Source organism: Notothenia rossii (assembly GCF_949606895.1).
Source record: "Notothenia rossii genome assembly, chromosome: 9".
Taxonomy (NCBI): domain Eukaryota; kingdom Metazoa; phylum Chordata; class Actinopteri; order Perciformes; family Nototheniidae; genus Notothenia; species Notothenia rossii.
The window spans coordinates 22,356,968-22,376,601 of record NC_136907.1 but is presented as its reverse complement, the minus strand read 5'-3'; the positions used below and the strand labels follow the sequence as shown (position 1 = coordinate 22,376,601).

Sequence of the window (19,634 nt, the reverse complement as noted above, 5' to 3'; positions counted from 1 at the left end):
ATAATGAGTATAGTTTTACTTTTGGTACTCTAAGTATATTTTGATGCTAATATTTGCACTTCTACTTGTCACAGAAGTAATCATACACTCTGGTACTTCTACTTTACTTAAGATACAAGTTCTGAGTACTTCTCCCTCCTCTGGATATTATTTAGTTTGTCATACAGCCCCCCCCCCCCTCCCCTCTATTTTTTGCAATCCTAACAAAATCCTTACAATCCTGCCAAATCCTTGCAATCCTACAAAATTCTAAGCAATAACCATTTTGTGGCAATTCCCAGTAAATATTGTATTTAGAATAGGATTTCACCAGATTGAGATGTGGCTTTGAGACATGTTTCTAAAATAAGATCTTCCATTTGCAAATCTCTGGGGATTACACACTGAAGAGAACTGAGGAAGAAAAACATTTTACAGATAGGAAACCTTTTCTGTAATATTTCAAGTTGTGCATACTGACATGACATTTTATTAAGATGCATTTGTGACTTCTTTCCCTCTGAGAACAAAGATAAGGAATGCAAAGCACCCACTCGCGGTAAATGAAAGGAGAGACATTTCTGAGAGGGGTGAGAAACCCAAAGTGTTCTCCTCACAAAATGATGATAAAACATAAGAGGGCTTACTGTCTGGAAATGGTGGCATTAGAGAAGGCAAATAAGCTGAACTGTGTGTGTTTGTGTTGAGATTATTATTATTATCATGCAGGAAGATTGTGTCAGTGTGAACGATAAGGTTTGATTGCACAGAGAGAGAGAGTGAGAGAGAGAGAGAGAGAGAGAGAGAGAGAGAGAGAGAGAAGGTCCGGTGTGTGAGTGGCAGCTGTTGAGCTATTTGTCAAGAAGTGGATTCCATTAATGTCTTTTCATTCACTTTGTGTGCTGCTTGTACAAACATAACAAAAGGCAATAAAAAACCAGGAAATGCAGAATGTTAATGGATTGATGTACAAATGTTACTGTAAACAGAGTGACCCTGTGCGGAGAGAGGGAAAGAGAGAAAGAGGGAGGGAGGAAGATCAGCATGGGAGGGAGGGAGGAAGTCCTACCGCTCCAGGACTTCTCATGAAGCACGTCAGACGTTACTTATGAGAAGAGGCAGAGGACCTTCGCCACCAGTGAAGCAGGGGTAACCAGGAGTGGAAGTGGAGAGTGGAGTGTTTGATATATGCAAGTGGGGTGAAGAGAGAGAGACCCTCCACTCTGTGGGGTCAGCCGATGAGAGAAGATGAAGAACCAAATTACCAACGCCATCTCTGACTTCTTCTTTGAGTACGAGACCCCGCGCCAGGTGTTGGTGAGGAACAGGAGGGTGGGAGTGGTGTGCCGTATCATCCAGCTGGGGGTCCTGGCTTACATCATTGGGTAAGAGCAACACGTCTATCCTTGTTACTGTAATGTTCAGAGGGGCACAGAGAACGTTTGAAAGAATACAAAATGACAGATTGACACGGTTACATTTTTCGACTTGTGAAGGACTTCTAATTTGCTACACATTAAGACTATTTGATCATATTTTGCTTCAGGGGCCTCCATCTGAATATATTGTTAGATATAAAAATAACTGGATTTCTATAACTGTCAGTTATGGAAATAACCGTGGAAGTAAGACCTGTGACCATAACAATAGTCATTCTTATGACTCTCACTTCTACATGTATAGTGATTTAAGAACTGAAAAGGAACTATTCCCCATTTTTCCTGGGAACCTGGTCTAGATTGACATAACCTTGATGTCTTTATTTTGCTAAGGTGATCAAAAAGAAAGCACAACTGACTGTTGGAACTGTTAGAAAGACATGATTGTTTAAGAGGAAGAATTCTCAGAGGGTGCGACCAATGGTCCTAGATGTTTACCTGCAGGTGTTATTGACGCAGCAAATATGCTCTTCAATCAAACTGTGAGTAAAGCAGGATGGCTTGATGACAAAAGGAGCAAACACATGTGATCTTATCATCTACACTGCTCAAGTTGAGACTTAAAATATAAGGCATGCATGCTTGTTATTTTACGAACACTATCTCCACACACTTGCTTAGACATGTCCTGGGAACAATTCTTCAGAAGGGATAGTCTGTTAGAAATTCCTTGATGTCCGTTCGTGCATGTTAGCGCCTGTGTACGAGTGTGTGTGTGTCATCACCTCTGAGCAGCAGAACCTGAGGAGCTGTGTGGGTGATGAACATGCTGAGGCATATGCTAACAAGCATCACAATCAATTGCTGCCCAAATCACTGCCAAACAGCTGATGACATTAAAAACGAGCAAAAATGTGATAGAGACAGACATATCCGAGAATGTCTTCTCTTGCTCAGGGGAAGGATTTTTTAAGGCTATGATAAACTGGTTGCTTTGGCCAACTATTATTCTTTGTGGTAATTTATTTTGTCATGGTGGTTTAATCTTGATATTCTTTAGAGTCAAGCCATTACAAGACATCTGAATGATAATTTGTGTTCATTTCAAACCATGAAAAATAGGGGTTAACTGTGAAATGGGATTTTAGTTCCTGCTATACTCTGAGATAAAGGATAGTAAAAGGAATATCCACAGTGACATTCAAAAGGTCTTGTGTCCCTTTTAGTATGAAGGTTCTCGGTGCATGACAGAGCTTCCTTTTTCTGCTGTCTTCCCACCTGTCATCCACCTTTTGGTGATGGGCATGCAATTTGATGCAATAATAAAGCTGTTCAGATTTTTCTCTTCAGGATTTAGGCAGCAGGCTGACAGGTCAGAGCAGAAGCCATCATGTCTCTTTCGGATTTAACCTTAGACTTGCCTCAAATACATCTCTTATTGTACTTTTTATTATTTTAATTAAATAAGTATTTACTTGTTGATACACTTATTTTATGTATATATTTTAGCACTTTATTATCTGCTTCATTCTCATATAAAATGTATGCATCTTTCTCCAGTTGGGAGCACTCATTAGACGGTGCTCTGCATACATCTCTCCCACATATATTCTTTTTAATAAACAAATTAAATATAAACCTCTTAAAGCAGAAACCAAAGACTTATTCAACGGCAGCCTTAGAAAACCATAATTAATTCTTGTCTTGTCACTTTTAAGTTGACAAAAATGTCAATCTTTCTGTTTGCATTTCATTGTGATGATTTAGCTTGCCTTTTTTCTTTCAAATTTGTGTCTCACCAAATGAGCAGTAATCTCTGAGCCCCAGTGGGTTGGGAAGAGAAGCTCTCTGCACATAAAGGAGCTTCTCCTCGCCTCTCTGTCGGAACAGATACAGATCTCACTGAGACGGCTGTTTTGGAGGGCCATTCCACTTTTTTCACGCTCATGGTTTCCTTTATTTCATTAATGTGCTCTATTTCCTTTCCCCTTGTTTTTGAATGTAAACTCTGACTTACATAATTTGATTTGCCTAACTGATAGAAGATGTGGCTTAAAGCTCATTGAGCTGACGGCACCCTATTTCTGTCTGCAGATGAAGGATGTTTCTGTTCGTCTCTAGCTGTAAGGTGCTTTCATCGTCCAAGAAAAAATTAACTTGTGCTGCAATGCATGATGTCTTGTAGGCTTTCTGCTGGGGGGTGATTGCTTTTCACACCCAACATAAAATAGCTCTGCAAGTGTATGTGTGTGTGTGTGTGTGTGTGTGTGTGTGTGTGTGTGTGTGTGTGTGTGTGTGTGTGTGTGTGTGTGTGTGTGTGTGTGTGTGTGTGTGTGTGTGTGTGTGTGTGTGTGTGTGTGTGTGTGTGTGTGTGCATACAGTATCTTCCCAGTGCACACCAGCTGTTGCCCATATCTCCTGGCCAAACTAGAGTAACACAAGGAGAAGCTTTGCTATGGAAAGATCAAAAAGTAATGCATAAGTACTGCGTCCAAGTGGGACCAATCAAATCTGGGATATTTAGCATCTGGCTTTAAACCAGGATCTAAAGTGGATCCCACATCCTTTTTTGGATTTTCTTAGATCCTTAGCTCAAGTAAAAATAAAAACAATGTGGCAAGTTTAAAGTTCCAAATCTAAGTATGAGAAAATGTCTGTATTTAAAGCAAAGGTCATAGTTCTAAATAGAAATGGCCACTGATATTGTATTTGTATTATATTAAAGATTTAATAATTAATCCATATTGGGCCTCAGATATTTATTTAAATGAAACCATATGAGAAGTTTCTGAAGGAAATGTCTCTTTGGTGTAACTACTTACAATCCATTAACATTTGAAACAGCACAAGGGGCCCCAACTGGCAAAAAGCCAGATATGTTAGCAACAGCTCTTGAGCAATGCATTGTAAATCATAATCTTAACATATATACCATATATAGCTTCCAAATAAACGTAGCGGCACAAAAAGTAAAGTGCCCTCTGTACGGTTCTTCGGCCTCTGTAAGTGACAAATATATACTTATTTAACCCAGACTAGGAATGTTTCGCTAAATAATCACGTAACATACTAAACTAAGGTCATATACTGTACGTTTTGTGATGTTTACCGCGTGCTGAAGTATAGGAATAATTAGCAAATCAAAAAATTACGGCCAGCAGCCTAAAAAAAAAACATTTGAGTTGGACAAATGGAGCGATATGGTGGATATTTGGCCTCTGTTTGCACTCATAAACAGGCAAGTTTCCCTTTTAATATGACACTAGGATTACTAATATAAATACAATCTGTGGATCCGCTCAATTAACTGGAAACATTTAATACTTCATAACAAATTAACAGTCAACACTGCATGTCTACTAAACCACGTATCTGATTTACCTACTAGACCTGCTTTCACTGAACAGACTCCAACCCTTTCATGATGCATTTTTGACCTACTTTAAAACATGAAGGGCTGCTATTTGAAATGTGTGTTCTCTGTAATCCAATATGTCAGCAGTGGTAAATTGACAACCTTTAAACGACCACCATGACATAGCACAACCACAGTGACTTGCACATCTATCCCTGTGAGGAATGCTGCTGGCATGTGGGATTGCAGTGCAGAATGTCAACATCAGCACTATACATGCCCTTGCCTGCGGGGATGCATGTTTAGCTAGTGTAACATGGGAATCTGTTGAAACTGACATCATGCTTTCTGTGTCTCGTACAGGTGGGTGTTCATCTACGAAAAAGGCTACCAGTCCACAGACATAGCAGTGGGCTCCGTATTCACCAAAATGAAAGGAGTGGGCTACACCAGCATAAACGGGTCCGAGAGAGTCTGGGATGTGGCCGACTACGTCTTTCCCTCTCAGGTTGGTGACTGGTTGGCTGAAGACCTTCACACATGCAGGAACATCTAAATGTGTGCTCATCACATGACTCCTAATTGGTCCACAATCCGTTTTCCAAGTCACCGGCCATTGATAGGGTAATCTGTACAGTCAGATGTCATAAAGTCAACATGTACAGTCCATAACAACTGTCAAAGTGAATAAACATCAGGCTGAGTCAGAACACTTTGAGCAAAGCTGGTCAGATCGTCAAAAAGCAGTCCCGCTTTTAAAAACATCTGGGTTGACTCGAATGGATGCAAGATCCGTTCGAATAGGATAACGTGAAAACAGATTTTCAGAAGTTACTAATGGTTTGTACATTTGAACTGGATGCTAATCTGTTTTTTTGTCAACATTAAGGTGTCTGTGTGCTTTCAAAGTGCATGCTGTAAAAAACTAAGCCATCAACTTCACAAAGAGGGACTCTAGTCAAATATACTGTATCTATATTTGTTGACCTTGAATGGCGCTGTGTCCTGTTATCTGTGGGAAATACATAAAGAGACACTGTGAAGATCGTCATGTTTGCTTTGAGGTCTGGGTGTTGGCCCATTTGTCAGTTCAGTGTGGTTTTAGCACACGGTTTAGTATGATAAACCCGACCAATATAATGAAAAGGCCACTTAGGTTGAGAGTCTCACACTTTGATCAGGTAGAGCAAATATTACTTGTTATTTATTCTGAAAAGTAAATATTCCCATATATCATGTATCTTGTTTTTTATGTGTTTGTACCGCGACCTTGAGAGCTTTGAAAGGCGCCTATATAAAATAAATGCATTATTATTATTACATACCTATCATATATCACTTTACATGCTTTCCTGTGATTTAGTTTGAGAGAAAATTCATAATTTAGGCCTTACCTTATGTTCTGTTTATGACGAAAAACTTAAAAGGAAAACGGCACCAAGGTAGCATAACCTTTGAGAGGATGTAGCATCTTGTCTCCAGCCAAACATTATCAATGATTCCACTTCACATCAAGAAAATTCCCATGGACATAAAAGTTCTTAATAATGGTCACATTGTATATCAATATGCAGATAAATATTCACTTTTCTGACAGTTAGATGAGACGATTGGCTAGATATGAAGCTAAAGCCAGTAGCTGGTTAGCACGTTCACTCAGAGTAAACACGTGAACTCTGGATAATGTCTCGAAAATTAGAAGGGCTCTCACTTCCTGCTTTGGTATAGGTTGTCAAATGTGCATGAATGATGTAAGCCAACGTTTTTCTCCAATCTTTTCTAAAAGCATCTTAAAGTTCACAAATTAATGTTATTCCTATTTCATACAGTCAGGCCTCTACGATTCCAGCGATTCTCTTGGGCAACTCTTGGGCAACTATTCGAGCAAATGAACCCCCTGTGAACCACAAACATGTCATTTTTTACTAAACTTTGAACAGAATAAACAATCTAAACATTACATAATGGAATTTAGTTAGTTGAGAAGATTGGTACCGCTCTCATATCTAGAGTGGTAACAAGCAAAAAAGGGTATTTTATTAAATGTCCATTCAGTCCTGTCCAGAGAACTGACTATTTGGTATGTAAAAGTGATGGTTTCAAGGTGTTTTACTTGTTATCTCAGCAGCAAGGGATTTATTTTTGACAGGCTGTTTACAATAACATGTTGCCTAACAACTACTGCATGCTTTATAATGGCATTTAACGGTATGTATATATAAATGAGATTTAAAAAGCAACATATAAACTAATTTAATTATTTAACCTCAGGGAGATGCATCTTTTGTGGTGATGACAAACTACATCATAACTGAAGGTCAGAAGATGGGAAAGTGTCCAGAGGTACGTCAAAAAAACTCCCTCCCCCTTTTTTCTTCTTCGTCCCTTCTTTTCCTTCTGACTTAAACATTTCCATAAATAGTCAGACTTAACAGAAACTGCATCATTCCAAGACTGTTTCTGCGAGTGGGTAGTAATTGTGTAGCTGTAGCAGAATGCCTTGTTTAACTTAATCCCTTCAAGATGACATAAAAAGCAGTTTTCTGTGTGCTGCAAAACTGTATTTAGATGTTTATGTTGTTGACATCCACATTCCACAGTTGTGTCCACACACTGACCCCACTCTCTTGTTTGTAACAGCTCCCCGGAAAGCACAACTGCAGCTCGAACGCTGACTGTGAAGGAGGGAGTTTCAAACGTACGGGACATGGTAAATCCTGACGGCCTGACAGTGTGTGGCGTCAGCAGTCCATCTGAGGGCAAACTCAGATCAGCCTTGGCTTTCTGTTATTTTGTCTTTTTTGCTAGGGATGAAAGCCCTTCTAGAAAACCAAATTTTCTTAACAGTATAGTTTGGAGTTTTTGAAATGTCTGAGGTGTCAGATTATTACCTACAGCAGATGGCATTCGGCAACCCCAGTTTGGAGAAGCAGACAGAGGTAGTGGTTAGTTTGTTTGTGTTATTGTGTGAATTTTTGGGTTTTAAGGTCTGTTTCGTATTTATCAAAGTCACACGATAACACAAACACATTTTATGATCAAGGCAAGGGTTGACTACCATCGTATGTGGTCTAAGAGGTATGTCCTAGTTTCCTCATTCCAGTTAAAGTTGGCCTTTTTTTTAGGTGTCTAAACTACATTTGCTACATTTGAAAACGCCATAAACTATAGGTGATACTCTGACTAGAGATAGGAACCTTTAACATCCCTAATTCAAACAATCCAATTAAGCAAGTGAAAGGACCCAGAAGCATGGAAGAAGTAAGAGAAACCTGTAAGGCTATTGGAGAGGTGTATTTGCATAATGGGTTCTGGCTCTTGAGGACTGCTAATTGATGGGATCACACACCAAACTTCAGTGTCACTGCTTAGATAAACATTTAGCTATAATCCAAACAATACCTTGGCAAGAAAATAGAAAAAATAACAGTTTCGAATCAACAACCTCAGTCTTAGCAACTAAACAAATAGCGTGTGCAAGTAAAAACCTATCCTTAAGCAATTAGAAACACGGTATAAATATATATATATATTGAATACAAACACACAGGTGCCACTATAACTACTGTTCATATGAGCCAACACAGTCATAGGCACAAAGAGAAATTGAAAACAAATAACCATTCAGACAAGCTTTTTAATAGGTCCCAACATACACAGTATTGTGGGCAAGTTCAAAGAGCAGTTACATACATTTATTGCCCTCCATCTGCCTTGGGGATAGACTCTGAGCCTTTCATGGCCTGTGTGCCCAACGTCAACTTTAATAAGGCCATTGTTAGCCAAGGCTTAAGATCTGTCTCTTTCAGACTGGTCAAATTCACCTCGAGGTGCCAGTATCTCTTTAGAGGTGGCCTACTGTCTCTATGCTTGTAGACAAGTAAACAGTGAGGGCGCCCCTTTAGCTAAAGATACTGGTTCGCTCCAGTGAAAAGTCCAGTGAAGTGAAGCTGAGCAAAAAGCGTGCTGGAGAACTGTCGGTGAACTCATCCAGCACATGATGAGAGAGAGAGTGATACCAACAAAGTGAATCACACGCAAAGAAATTTGAGGGTAGGATCAGGAAGAGATAAAGAAAACAGCTTCTTCAGCACTTGCTTTGCTTCTCTTTTATATCTTGCTTGCTGCTGTTGATGCTAATTTGAGATAAGAGGATAAAAGTGGAAGCAGAGCAAGTTTGCTTTTATGTTAAAGCCTATACGTTTTTCTTTTTCCACCGCTGCTTGAAACACTTGCTCCAGATTTGAGTTTTGTGTCTAATGCTGAACTCTAGTGTGTTTTTGTTTCAAGGGCAAATGACTGGTGAATGTGTGAAAGAGACCAAGACCTGTCAGGTTTTGGCCTGGTGCCCTGTCGAGGATGATCTCGTCATACCTGAGTATGTGACAACACTCAATAATTCATACTGATAATGAAACGTAATTAATGAAGTGGATGCACCTCAACATGCTGAATTTACTCTTTTATTTTCTCTTTATTCCCCTAGTCCTCCTATGCTGATGTCTGCCGAGAACTACACGCTGTTCATTAAAAATTCAGTCACTTTCCCCTTATTTGGCGTCTCAAGGTGATGGACATAATACATATATTGTTAAGTTTGGCTTTGCAGATGCTTACGTTTTTTTCCCAAATGTAGACCATTACCTATTTTCGCAAACCAAGTAATAACATTTTTTGTTTCAAATAAAGGCATTCACAATCTTCATGGCGTTATGAAGATTGTAGGATCCTGTGTTTTTACTCATAATAGGAGCTAAAAGTCAGGATTTTTGGTTTTTACTTAACTAATTTTGACTTTTCTATTTGTAGTATCCCCCTCACAAGTCCCTACACGTATACAAAATACTCACATATCGCTAGAGTACCCCTTTAAGTGTGAGAGCTTGCCTTACCAGGGGTTTTAACTCTAAGAGCATACAAGCAATATGCATAACCCTATTTGCCTATTATAGGCCTATATGCTTGAGGAGAATGAATATTAAGAAATCCACTTCAGTTAATCTCTGGATGATATTTAAGGATAGGGATGGTTTGGTGCTTTTAATTGTGTCAAGACAATTTCAGAGTGACTTCATCTATAATATGCGATAACCAAATTTGAGGTTATTATGCTTCAAAGCACATTCAAATAGCTCTATGTATAACTATGTCTCTTAACAATTGTGCTTTCAGGAGTAACCTGGTGGAGGGCATTGATGCTGGATACATCAGCAAATGCCTTTATCATCCTGAAAATGCTCCACTGTGTCCCATATTCAGACTGGGAGACATAGTTAAACTGTCTGGTTTCAATTTTGAAACAATAGCCACAGTGGTAAGTAAGCTGATCTTTACTTAACACTGAATGGAAATAAATGATTTGTCAGGTGGAGAGAGGCAGATGTTCTCTTCATCGTCACTGCTGCACATGGATTGTCTTTTGGTGCTTTGTTTCTATAGTTTCTGGTGTTATAATGGAGCCTTGTGTTTTGACTTATGTGCTTGGCTTCTCCCAGGGAGGGGCTATTGGTGTTGTGGTGGACTGGACATGCAACTTCGATGTGGCTGTAACACACTGTAAACCAAAGTACGCCTTCCACGGTCTGTATGGAAACCCCACTGAGACAGACAAAGCCAGAGCTTCAGTGGGCTACAATTTCAGGTGTGAATATACTTCACTGAATAAACACAGACTTGAGTGTTTGTTTGACACTGAGGAAGCAGGCCCTTCTTGTGATATGATGGATTCATTTTGGGAAACATGCATATTTGCTTTCTTGCTGAGAGTTTCCTAAACAGATTGATACTACTTTCATGTTTGTGCGCTGTGAAGCTAGCGCCAGCAGCCAGTTAGCTTAGCTTAGCATTAAGTCTGGAACAAGGGTTGAAAGTTCAACACGTATACATAAGTAGTTGTTAGTGAGTGAAGATGTGCTCAAAAGTGGACTGTTACCTTTGGACAGAGCTAGGCTAACTGTTTCCCTTTGTTTATTGTTTTATGCTAAGCTAACTAGTGTAGCCCTGTATAAAACATGACATGTGGTGAGTGGTATTAATCTCTTTCCCTATTTCTCCGCAAGAATGTTAATATGTGTATTTCCCAAAATATAGAAGTGTTGAAGTCACTGTCTCCGAATTAACTTAATGAAAAAAAAAATCAACAAGACTGCCAATGCAGAAGTCTATTTTTATCTCATTTAATATTTACATTTGTGTAGGTATGCTAAGCATTATATGGAGGACAGCATTCCGAAGAGAACTCTCCTCAAAGTGTTTGGGATCAGGTTCGATATCATTGTGCAATCATTGGTGAGTAATACATTTGAATCTTTTTAATTAGATTTTTTCAAAGGGAGTCAAAGGGAATGTTTAATTATATCACCTGCACTCTGTTCTTCACAGGCAAGAAAGTTTGATATCATCCCAACCTTAACAGCTATAGGCTCTGGAGTGGGCATCTTTGGAGTGGTAAATTGTACACTAACTAACCAATCATTATTTATCATCTTTGTCATAATTCACATAATAACTATAATATTTCTGATTTTACAGGCAACCGTTGTATGTGACTTGGTGCTGCTGTATTTGCTACCAAAAAGAGCATTTTACAAGAACATGAAATTCAAATACACAGACACGCATGCACAGGTAAGCCCCATGACGCATGCAAAGTGATCATGTGATGTGAATTCTGTTGTGATGTGAACTCAGTTTGAACACAAGATGGCAGCAGAGAGGCCTTTAACAATCCTAACAGTCTAGTTAGACACAGAACAGCAATTTTCTTTATCTGAATATATTTTGGATGAAGTTCAGTTATTGTGAAGGAATGCTAAACATCACAACTATATACCCAATGCAGAAGAATAAACCTTCTGTCTAGACTAGAGGAATACTTAACCCACAAAATTATCATTTGTATATCAATTACTCACCATGTCTTGAAGAAGTCTTTGATGATCTTGAATGCATGCACTGTAAACAAAAAATCCAGAAACAGAGAAAAGTCTTGATCAATAAAAGTTTACACTGATAGCCAATACAACCCTTTTTCACAACTCTTTCAGTTTAATCCAAGTTTTATTCATCCAGTTTAATGCCCACTACTTCACAAACAACTGGCTAAAGCCTATAATATCTGTTCGCTTTGAAGGCCTTTTTTTGAGATTGTCATGGCTAAATTATTGATGTACAAATGATCATTTTAAATGCGAAGAACTGTGTTTATATTATACAGTACATTCTGGTTTATACCCATAACATTCAGAGTAGGGAAGCTTGAAACAGCATAGCCATTTTATCTGATTGAAGATGAAATCTTTCTCCAATCCCTTTCCAGACAGTTTCCCTCTTTAACTGAAACAGGCAGAACATTTCTTATTTACAGCAGGACAGCGAGTGGCTTGATATAGAAACAAGTGACTGTTGCCCCTTTGACGCAAATGCAAGACAAGGCCAAGGCACTGGCAAGACTGACGTGAGTGCGTGTTAACATTTAGACAGTAAACTAGATAATTTTTCATGTAGTCTATCATGTGACGATGAGGGGAATCCATTTATTGTTTTTCTGAGATCTCTAAATGGAGTTTACTTTTAATCTACAGGACCCTGACTCAGAGGCAGGTAGCACAGAGACTGATGTATCTAAAGTAAGATATTAAAAAATTTCTTAAAATCTATCTGTACGGAAGAACAGAGGCAAGGTGACTTTTTTATCGTTTGTGAGCAATGCTGTCCAAAACCTTCATATATGTCCTACAAGAGAATAACTCTAATGTGACACAAAAAACCGCAGTTCAAATCAAGTGGCTGAACTTTCAATATCCTTTGTATCATGCAGTTGGTCTCATTACAACTATTAAAACGGCCTAAAAAAGCCTATCCCAATATGTTACAAGGGAAAGAAAGAAAATGTTTGCCTTTTACAAATAATTGGAGGACTTGCAGGCTTAAAAAAAGCATATATACGGAGGAGATATCTCGTATGTAGGAGATCAAATTAGGGCAATGTTGGTGTTGGCCAACACTGCAGGCAAAAGCAATACAAATGTACATTGCCTCTCTGGACTTCCGTATACATGCATTGTTCCTGTGATGGCTAAAATTGTAATTTTCTGCTATTCCTGTAGAAGTGACCTGGGAGCAAACTTTTGAGGTGGGACTTTGAAGGATAACTGAACTGGGACCCTGAGGGACAACAAACATGGACTTGGGATTAGAAAAGGAAACAGTGCAAAGAAATTGTTCCATGTGCAATGTATTTATTCAGCAGGATCTTCTACCAACAATATCTTCCTTCTCTTACAACCACCCTGAATTACTGTGACTCTCGCTGTTGTATGTAGTGCTTTAGTGCAGCTCAGATGTGTACTCTTTCGGGTGTAGCTCGGTTTGCTTTTGTTTTCACTCTGGGTGTAACCTTCATGTCCTCCATATTCGTGCAGGTAAAAGAAAACTTCCTGGCTACCTTAGTGCTTCTGTATGTACACAAATCATCCATAACTCATCCACGAATGAGTGTCAAAGCCAATTATGCACACATGACGTGCAGATGTGCCACTTTCGGACTGATTTATCACTGTGTGCACCTTGTGATTGATATTTCAATAAATGTGAACAGGAGTTTTTTTCTGTCTCAGTGCAAACAGCAAAACAGGCAACATGTGTAAATAACTCAGAATGTATTTTTTATTGTCTCTGATTATGTCTGGGATTACAAAAAGCATGCAAAAAATAGCTTCTTCATATATATTGGTACATATTTACATTGCATACCATAGGGATGTGCCATGCTTCTGTTTTTGAATTTGTGACGAGCCAGAGTACATTCAGAAAAAATGCACGAGACAACACGAGACGCAGAGACACCTTCAGGAAAAACATCAGGACAGTCACATGTAATACAGAGCAGCTGTATAAATCCTCCCCAACTGAACATTATGTACACTCTCCCACACTCCTCCTTTGGATACAATGACCTGAAATCATGAGGAATTATTCCTGTGACTCACTCTCAGTGCTGCAATTGCACCCATTGATTTTTTTTCACCAACACTGAACTTAAGAGGGTGCACAAACCTCCAGTAACACAATTTAAAATGTGTATTTAATAAGTATCTGGACCTGTATCTGCATCAAAAAGAAAACATTTGTGCTACATTTGAGAAGAAGAGAGAAGATCAGCATCTTTCCAACACTCTGCAATCAAAGTCATATTTATAAACAGCACAACAGGTAAGAGGGAAAATAGGTTGTTGAGTTTTAGCTTTGGGTTAATTATCCCTTTAAACATAACCTTTGCAGAGGTCATAATTCATATAAACAGGCTATTAGCTGTTGAATAAGGGTAGCAGTTTGGTATAGCTGGAGGCTTAATGTTCAATCTTTAAGGGCAGTTAGTGATCATCCCTCACTGTGTCTCCGGGGATATTGGACATAAAGCTGCTATCTCCAGCTGCTCATATAATGGGGATGACAGTGGTGTAGTATAGCAGTAAACTCCACAAGTCCCTAGCTGCGGTTACACAACATTCACAATTTCTGTCTCTATGTGGACATGCAGATGTTGTCACTGCAGCTGTTACAGCGTTCTTTTGAAACAGACAGGAGAATAAATTACAGAAAAGATAAATTGAATAATATTTAGTTTCATTTATAAAAGAAATCTCCAAAAACAAGGAGCAATGCTGTGACATGCAGATTGATATCAAAAGCACGGGAGACTTTGAGAACATACACAGTTAATATGGTCTTTTACAGGTGAACCACAGTTTTTTCCCTCTATCATAAATTGTACAATTTTGAATAGCTGGCAGGCACCAGTATTTTTAAGATGCTTTCTGTAAGTGAAAATGTGCAAATATTTAAATATAACCAGTACTTTAGTTTTTTCAACAATGTAGCAATGACAAGGACGACAACAATATTGCACATCTGGCACTGACAACAGTCTGTCAGTACAAACACACAAATGTAAAGCTGGCGACACCCAGAGACTTAAAGAAAACCTCAAAAGAATGTTGTAAGTTATAAACAGTCAACATAAGACATACAAATGTAATATTTTTGGTTCAAACAGTCCTTCATTGAAGGTTAACTGCAAAAGGATCTCAGGGCTTCCTTAACCTGTCCTCTGGAAAAAAATAAAATAAAAGGTTGCATTAAATAAAAAAGCCCTCATGTCAATCAGCATTTACAACATTCAACACGTATACTTTTTTTACAGAACAATTACATACAAATATATATAAAGCTTTACATTCCCAAGAACCCATGGTCTTTGTGCATTACTTTCCTGACAGTGTGAACATACATCTCTAAACACAGAGGCTCAATGTGTGCAACACTTTCTACCAACCCCTCTCTGCTCTCTGTGCTTTAGTATGCATCCTTTACTGCGGATACTGAGGGCAAGTTTAATAAAGGAAATGCAAAACACTGCACTCCCCCCCCCCACCCCCGTTTATAATCAGCCACACTGGGGACGGCACTGAAGTGGATGCAGTGTGTTGTTGTTGGCAGTCTGGGTCTAATCGTGACATTGAAATGCTCTTTTCACTGCGGTTCAAGTGCTCAAAGCACTCTGCCAGACAAGCACGCTCTCTTTCACAGACCCAGGCCAGAGCAGAATGGAGTTGTACAAACATTATCTGAAGGAGAGCTGTGGAGGAGGAAGAGATCTATCGTTTATTTGAGACAGCGTAAACACTGCAGACCACAGATTTGACTTGTTTTGAAGTTTGGCAATCAAGCTTAATGGCAAACAAAGGACTTCAATCACACAAATAAATGATATTTCATATGCCACCAATAGTTTTGATCTGGTTAGAATGCTGAGTAACTAGCCAACGCAGCTCGTCACACGTATGGCTAGTTTGACATTCAACATGTTAGCCAGGAAATCTAGTTAGGGACCTTGCAAACATCGCTGAGATCTTTTATTCGCACAACCCTTTCCAGCATTAATTACTATTTAATTTGGACCCTAGCTCTGACTTCTCAATAATTCTATTTGATGTAACCTAATTTAAATGTAATCAATTATGTTATAAAATATATTTAAATCATATCTCTGTGTTTAAGGAAAAATTCTTTCCACAATAAATGGAATAAATAATTTCAAAAAGTGTGGCAACAAAAAGGCTGACATTTTATGACACATCTACAATTTTTTAACACACTTTTGTTACTATGCATAAGAAAGTAAAGGAGATTATAACTTTTTGTAGAGATAATATTTTTCACAGCTCAGCACAGTTTTATGATCTGCTGTGACTTTGAGAGCCATGTGCAAGGGAATACTGAATTATTAATGTGGGACATTAGAAAAATAAAAAGACCCTTCTCTTTTTCTCCAAAACATTCAGACTAACCATCCCTCAGCTAAAAGGAAACATAACAACCCCGCCACTTCTCTGACCTCTCCTTCAGTAATAATTTGTGCGCTGTCCCTTAGCCTGGATAATACAATTGTTGCTGTAAGAGCGCACATTGATGTTTAACTTGGACAATACGATTATGCATGCCTTCAAACAAGCTCTGAATCCAAGAATGGGATTTTTAAAAAGGGAAATTACAGTCTGTTCTGACTTACCATCAAACAACAAACAACACTTCCAAGTGCTCCGACCTCTGTCGCCATGACTTCACATTGGATCAAACAGTACAACAGGATACGGAAGGTAAGAGACGGTGCAGGAGAACAATTATCAGACACGAAGGAGTTGAAAAGGAAGCGTGAAATTAATTCTAACAGAAAAGGTTTCAAATAACACAGCGACCAAAGTAACTTTTAAATGTGTTGGAGCATAGCCAAGTCACTGGCCTTTCTGTGCGATCACCCGTGGACAGCTGACTTCCTGTCAGAGGAATCCAACAAGGTGGGCCCTTGAAGGCAGCACAGGAAGGATTCCATCACCCAGCTCAAAAATAAAAGCTACCGATGGCATAAAAACAAGAAAAGGGCTGTGAGACGATACATTGATGATACCTCAAGACATCTATGTACAATATCAGAAAAAAACAAACCTGTAGTTCACTGAAGAGACAATCTAATGCCATTTACATGCTGTGAGGATTATTCTCCTTGTCAGGCTGGCTATAGATAGTGTGATGATGACTCTTTAACTCTTCATCCATGCAGACGTGTTTTGACAGTTTTTTTCCCCACATCAGCTGGTAATGATGCAGAGTTCCCCGTATCGGTTCACTGATGCCAGTCACAACAGGAAGTAGGAGAGCAGTTAAGAGAAGCGACATTGAAGAACAAGCTAAAGTCTCCACATTGTAGAAGGGCAGATCAGGAAGAAAAAGGAATAAGCTAAATCAAAAGCAAGTTGGAGCAAATAAGTCTGAATGTGAACTCGAGTCAATCAGCAGATTAAAGTGGAGAGTACGCCGGTGAACAAGCAGAGGGATGTATGTTGGGATGGAGTTTAAGACTTTTGAGAGACTCAAGAGGAGGGCTCGTCTTCATGCAGGTCCTCCAGCTCTCCTTCTCTGGGTCCATCTCCCGTGCTGCCCTTTCTGAAGGAGGAAAAACAAGAGCAGTTAATATGAGGAGCTTTACAGATCTAAATTATTGGACTATTAAAGGATAGTTTGGTCCAAAGCGGGGTTTCATGAGGTACATATCCACTGTTAGTGCCTAACCTATGGTCAGTTTGGAGAAGAGGACAGGAGTTACCGAGCTGAAACTAAGCAATGGACAGTTGCAACAAAACATATTCTAGCCACCTAAAGAAATACTGTTTAAACAATTAAAATCAGTGTAAGCTATACAAGGACATTTTTACCACTTTACCTTTATCGTCAGAGAGCCCCTTTGACCGGTAACTTAAGCAATACTATTTCCAAAGATACCAGACTCCATTGAAAACAGCAATCATTTTACCTCACAAAAATGGTGGTTGCTGATCAATAGGTGCATCAATCAGTTTGTAAGTATTAGTGTGTAACTAGGTGAGTCTGATCTAACCGGTGAAAGGAACAATGCCACAGTCACCTTAACAACTTTTCTGAACCAGGCATGGATAGACTTTAAAATCCTGTAAGATAAAATGACTGGTTTTGTCAATGGAGTCTGGTGGCTTTGAAGAGAGCAGGGATTAGAGCTACAGTCCCCCGCTGGAAAGGGCTGTCTGAAAGGAAGGTAGAGCAGTGAAAATATCCAAAACAAAGCTTACACCTTAAATTGATTATGATTGTATTAGCTGTAGAAGACATATTTTGCTGCAGCCAGATCACTACATAGCTTTATGTTAGTGCTGATACTGCTGTCCATTTCTCCAAGCTGACAAAGTAAGTCAACCGCCATCCACTGTAAGGAAAACCCTAAATATGGACCTCATACAACCCCACTTCATAAATTCCAAGCTATGCCTTTAACCCTGTGCTTTATCTTTCCAAATGCAGCAAAAAAATCTGAGAAGAAGTCCCGTTTTTTGTCACATGATGAATGGTAAAGACACAATGTAACAAATGACAGCAGCAGGGAGATGAGAAACTCTCTGAGATGACAGCTGGGGAAGGAAGCTCCATCACTTCTCATGATGAAGGGAAGCCAGAGTGGAGGAGTCTAAGATGATGATGGGCGTACAGGCTGGTGGATGGGGGACAGACAGCGTGTCAAACTGCAAAGAGTGTTACCTGAGGGAGGGGTGCATTTTTAAAGAGGGCCGGAAGGGCCACGAGTCCCTGCAGCAAAGTGGGAGAAAAGATGGAAGAGTCACAGTTCAGAGGGCAAAGGTCACCTCAGAGGCTCTAAGGCGTGGTAACTGGTGGAGATGACCTCCAGCCAAGAAACATCAGCTCCTCAACCTTAAGTTGCTTCTTTTTCATTTTATACCAATTTAAAATAAATATATTGGGACTCAACTGCTTTATTATTTTCTCTTTCACTCTATTTTGGAACCAATTACAGTTTTATGGGCTGAACATTAGATGAGTTTTTAAGGTCAAGTGTCTTTGTAGTCCCTCAGAGGCTGACCATGTTGTTGTTTTCGGTGCATTATGATCACGTTAATGTCTCAAAATGAAAGTGCTCAGGAAAGTAAAATAGGTGATGAAGTTAAATTGAGAAATCCAAAATACACATATAGTTCTCCAAGTAATTTGGTTTTTTGCATTTTTTATTTCCCCTTAATTCCAAATTTAGTATCAGATAATCCCCTTCTTTGCATATATAAACCTAAAATGTTCCCAAATATATATTTAAGGGCAATTTTCTCCAAACTTCCCTGTTTTCCATTCCCATGAATATTACAGTATGAAGATTTTAACAAAAAGGCTCTTTCATGGACTATTGAAAGCCTGATTTATATCACATATTATCTATATATAGGGGGGAATGTATTATTTTATTTTCTGTTTTGCTGGGTAATATATATCTTAAATTCCCTTTGTAAAAGAATCGACCAACATTCATTTTCAACCTGGCGTCATCCAGTGTTCAGTTTACTCTTGTGGAAAGAGTGCAAATCATAAAAATGAAATACTGCCTCATTTGCATATTTAAGGAAAGCATTTCAGAAAGCTTGAAAAAGTAATTACCTTAATGTTATTGATCAACAGGGGAGGGTTTATAGTGATAAAGATTTTCAACTGTAGTGTCGTTTACATCAACAATCCATGGTGACAATAAGTGTATGGATCAGAAACTGTGAGCTAATGTACTACAGACTATATCTTTTGTTCACGCTGCTGTGATCTTTAGATGTACAACGCTTTGTCGTCTCCTTTTCTCCAGCAGAGGGCAGTATTGTTCAAAACTCCCTCCACGTCCTCTGGAAGCACCTTCACCTGAGAAGGCAGCTCTCTGACTGCCTGGAGCGGAACAGGGGCAACCTTGGCCTAGTTAGGGGAGGAGAAATCATCTAATGAAACGCTCACAATGAGCGGTTAGAGTCTCCTCCACATTCAGCGCTAAAGTGGCCCTGATGGCA

At 39.1% G+C, this 19,634-nt stretch overlaps 2 protein-coding genes across 11 annotated transcripts in view; one reads left to right on the top strand and one right to left on the bottom strand.

Annotated features, from left to right (window-relative positions):
• Positions 1–1,072: 1,072 nt before the first annotated feature.
• p2rx1 (purinergic receptor P2X, ligand-gated ion channel, 1) lies at positions 1,073–13,314 on the top strand. 5 transcript variants are annotated; one of them, XM_079652343.1, is made up of 14 exons: positions 1,073–1,364; positions 5,077–5,221; positions 6,985–7,056; positions 7,354–7,411; positions 9,004–9,091; positions 9,200–9,280; positions 9,886–10,027; positions 10,209–10,354; positions 10,911–11,001; positions 11,095–11,160; positions 11,245–11,340; positions 12,080–12,169; positions 12,297–12,341; positions 12,822–13,314. In XM_079652343.1, exons 1-14 carry the CDS (start codon positions 1,228–1,230, stop codon positions 12,825–12,827), a joined length of 1,263 nt encoding a protein of 420 aa, XP_079508469.1. In that variant the 5' UTR covers positions 1,073–1,227; the 3' UTR covers positions 12,828–13,314. The 5 variants fall into 5 exon arrangements, with proteins under 5 accessions (XP_079508469.1, XP_079508468.1, XP_079508470.1 ...); XM_079652342.1 differs by having other exon boundaries at positions 7,354–7,423; XM_079652344.1 differs by lacking the exon at positions 12,080–12,169 and having other exon boundaries at positions 7,354–7,423.
• Positions 13,315–13,358: 44 nt separating this feature from the next.
• The window catches only part of camkk1a (calcium/calmodulin-dependent protein kinase kinase 1, alpha a), a 92,208-nt gene continuing 85,932 nt past the window's right edge, over positions 13,359–19,634 (bottom strand). For 4 of the 6 annotated variants that reach the window (XM_079652340.1, XM_079652336.1, XM_079652338.1 and 1 more), the window contains 2 exons: positions 18,340–18,387; positions 13,359–17,217 (listed from right to left, as the gene is read on the bottom strand). In XM_079652340.1, coding sequence (XP_079508466.1) covers positions 17,145–17,217; positions 18,340–18,387 — 121 coding nt within the window. In that variant the 3' untranslated portion in view covers positions 13,359–17,144. The remainder of the gene's footprint in view (positions 17,218–18,339; positions 18,388–19,634) is intronic. The other 2 variants (XR_013802975.1, XM_079652339.1) reach the window with 2 other exon arrangements.

What these genes read in the sequence shown, in the direction of transcription:
- p2rx1 (XM_079652342.1), top strand. Translation starts at nt 1,228, where the DNA reads ATGAAGAACCAAATTACCAACGCCATCTCTGACTTCTTCTTTGAGTAC. An exon ending in ACTACGTCTTTCCCTCTCAG is followed by an intron (nt 5,222 to 6,984) that starts GTTGGTGACTGG and finishes ATTTAACCTCAG; the next exon opens with GGAGATGCATCTTTTGTGGT. An exon ending in TTTCAAACGTACGGGACATG is followed by an intron (nt 7,424 to 9,003) that starts GTAAATCCTGAC and finishes TTTTGTTTCAAG; the next exon opens with GGCAAATGACTGGTGAATGT.